A 3,387-nucleotide genomic window follows, 5' to 3' on the forward strand; every position below is an offset into this window, starting at 1 on the left:
CAGAAACAGAGAGACCAAGAAAGACAAAAATGTAGTTGAAGACTGAGAGAAAAAGACCTAATTACAGTCTAGGAGCAACCTTCCATTATTCAGGACTGAAATTTCACTCCCATGTCTTTTTCTCCAATATGTCCCCTTCTGTGGAAATAAGAAACATAATCCACTACTCATTATACAACACAACCCACAAAATATCCACAGTTGTATACTCAAGAATATAAAATTCATGACCTATTAGGAGTTGTATAATCAAGAACATAAATTTCTCACTTTAGAACCTGCTCTAAGGAAACTCAGTATTTTGGGCAAAATGAGACTGATTGTAAGCATGAGGAAAAGGAGAAAGGGCAAGAAGATTTCTGGTGGAAGGGTGAGAGAAAGGGAAACATAAAAGGAAACTGAAGTTTTACTAAAAAAGACACAGTATCTCATTGATCCAGTTTGAGATTATAACTCATTGATATGAATTTCAGCCCATTCACCCATTCAACTATAGATTCAAAAGTCATCCTATTTTAGGAATTCAAAGATTCAGTTGTTCGTATTTCCTTCCTTTCTTCAATAACCTCTGGATTCCTTGCCTGATCTCCTGGGTTCGCACTCCATAAACAATGGGGTTGAGAGCTGCAGGGATGACGTGGTGGAGGACATTGAGCAGGACTGGCACATCAGGGGAGAACTTCTTCTTAGCCACATGAGTGAGGACGAAGACCAGAAGGATGGTGCTGAAGAAAAGGATAAGAATGAAGTGGGAGCCACATGTGCTTAGGGCCTTGGCCACAGCACCCTCTGCCTTGAGTCTCAGCACAGCTCGAAGTATGAAGGTGTAGGAGAGGAAGATGAGGATGAGATCAGATCCCAGTAGAGTCCAGCCTCCAGCAAATTGGTAGAGACAATTGATGGTGACATCATCACAGGAGAGCCTGGAGACAGACATATTGGCTCAGATGCAATTCTCAATGACAGTTCTCTCACAATAATGGAGTCGTGCTAAGAGAATAGGGATGGGCACTGTAATGAGGACACTCCTGGCCAAAATAAAAATGGCAGCCTTGGCTACAAACTGGTCAGTGATGATGGATGGGTACCTCAGTGGATGGCAGATGGCCACATAGCAGTCGTAGGCCATGACCATGAGTGCGCAGGACTCCATGGCAAGGAAGGAATTCATAATGAACATCTGAAGGAAGCAGACAGAGAAGCTGATGAGCCTGAGGTCAAACTGAAAGGTGGCCAGAATCTTGGGGATGATGACGAGGCAGAACATGATGTCTAGTAGCGAGAGGAGGTTAAGCATGTAGCACATGAGTGTCTGAAGAAGAGAGAAAAAGTTAATTCTACCATAGACTCTGATGACCAAGTATGTGGCTTGTAAGATCCAGGAGGATAAGGACAAAACCCAACTCATCCACCCCATATCCCTGTTGCCTAGCACATTTTTTTTGACATGTAAGAAGTGGCTAATAAATATTGTCAAATATATAAAATGTTTCCCCATTGTGCTTTCATCTGTATTTCATCTTACATTTTCTCTTGTGTGAATGTATCTTTTCAGATAGTTCCCTTCGTTAATATTTAATGAATCAAAAATTATTTAAGCATCAAATATTAAATGAAATGTGTGAAATCAAACAAAACATTTCAGTTGGAACTTAAAAGTGTGTAGATATACATTTTAAGGGTTACATTGTATTCATGATCAAGTTTTTAAGGGAGTAAAAGATGAGAGTATAGAGAGGAATGTGGGCTGGCTACACAGAGTAAATCTCCTGATAAAAATGAATAAAAATTATATCTATGTTTATGTCTATATCTCTATCTATACCCATACCCATACCCATACCCATACCCATATGATATCCTTACCTATTTCTCTTCCTATATGTGTATTTAATTACCTTGAATGCATTCATGAGGAGACAAAAAAGAAAGAATTATCAGGCTAAGAACTGAGTGAAATTCAGATGTTAAAATCAAACACTGATGTTGGCTTTCAAACTGAGAGCATTTGTGTCATTACATAAACATAAGCACCAGTTTTCTTTACCTGATAGAGCTCAGAGAAAGAAGATAAAAATCCAGACTCAAGGGCTGGCCAAGTGGCGCGATGGTTTAAGAACTGGCTTGGGANGTGTCACTGGCCCTCATATGTGGGATCCGAACCGGGGCCCTCTGGCATCCCAAGCGAGTTCTTAACCATCGCGCCACTCGGCCGGCCCGAAAATTATAGCTTTTTATTTGTAAGAACTTTCCATGTTTAAACCAAGCCATTTTTCTTATGTTGAAATGTTTGAGAGAATGAGATTTTAGGGAGTTCTTCAAGTAGTAAAGAGAAACGTTGTCTATGGTGTGAATCTAGTTGGATCATGACAGATTGTTTTGACTTTTGAGAAATGTATTATCCCAAATTAAAATGTTGATTATATGTTTTTAATTATGTGAGTGCATGATTATTTTTTAAATAATAGCTCATAGTGATACCCAGGAGGAGAGAAATGAAATACAAATTCATTTGTCTTCATTGAGAGATGAAGAAGAAAAAGAAATGGACAGAACTTTGTAAAATAAAGGCTTACATAGGCCAAGGATGTAACCCAGGTGTTTTCAGTTAAGACAGAAAGACCCAGATTTTGGGGATAGTATTGGTATTGGACTATTAAGATATTTTCCTTCCATGGTCAAAACTTACAAGTTGTCATTAAGGCACAAAGGCTTATACCAAGAAAGGGTTTCTAAAACAAACTGCTAACTGTTCTTACATAATACATGACTAATGAGAAGTGAGACCACCTGATTTGTTCCTAGGAACTCAACCTTTCTTTTTTTCCCCTTGTGGTTGTACAAGTCTTATAATTTAGACCTTCTAACTCTCTATCCAGTGCTTTCTTATGTTGCCAAGTATCTTACTGCCTATACAAGTACCTTATTCTACCTCATCCTCTCCAGTTGAGAAGAATATATTCCAGAAACTCATATTTGTATTCCTCCTAACCATACTTTGAGTTCCTAAGGCAACAAAAATGTTCTATTTATTTTTGTATCTTAATAGCTAATAGAATTTTCAGGATGCAAAGTATGCTTTGAAAATACCCAATTAATAAGAAAACTATGTTCATGTGATTTATTATATATTTCAGTGTTATTACTGGATCCAAAAGTTAAGTGTCTATCTAAACCACAGACCAACTGGAGAGGAAAATTTGGAGTCTTTTAAATCTAAGAAAACTCATTGCTAATTTTCATATATATGAACAATCCAGGCAAAACCCTTGCCCTCTTGCAATGCACATTATAAAAGATCACCTTGACTTCTGGAGAAGAGAGAGAGAGAGAGAGAGAGAGAGAGAGAGAGAGAGAGAGAGAGAGAGAGAGAGAGAGAGCAAAGAC

At 38.2% G+C, this 3,387-nt stretch overlaps 1 protein-coding gene across 1 annotated transcript; it reads right to left on the reverse strand.

The window, feature by feature from the left end:
• Positions 1-523: 523 nt before the first annotated feature.
• On the reverse strand, positions 524-1,297 carry LOC109396485 (olfactory receptor 56A3-like). Its single transcript, XM_019668346.1, is given in 1 exon segment — positions 524-1,297. A coding segment is annotated over 1 exon segment (774 nt).
• Between the last annotated feature and the right edge of the window lie 2,090 nt (positions 1,298-3,387).

The sequence above is a fragment of the Hipposideros armiger genome, unplaced genomic scaffold (genome assembly GCF_001890085.2).
Source record: "Hipposideros armiger isolate ML-2016 unplaced genomic scaffold, ASM189008v1 scaffold_525, whole genome shotgun sequence".
NCBI classification, from domain to species: Eukaryota; Metazoa; Chordata; class Mammalia; order Chiroptera; family Hipposideridae; genus Hipposideros; species Hipposideros armiger.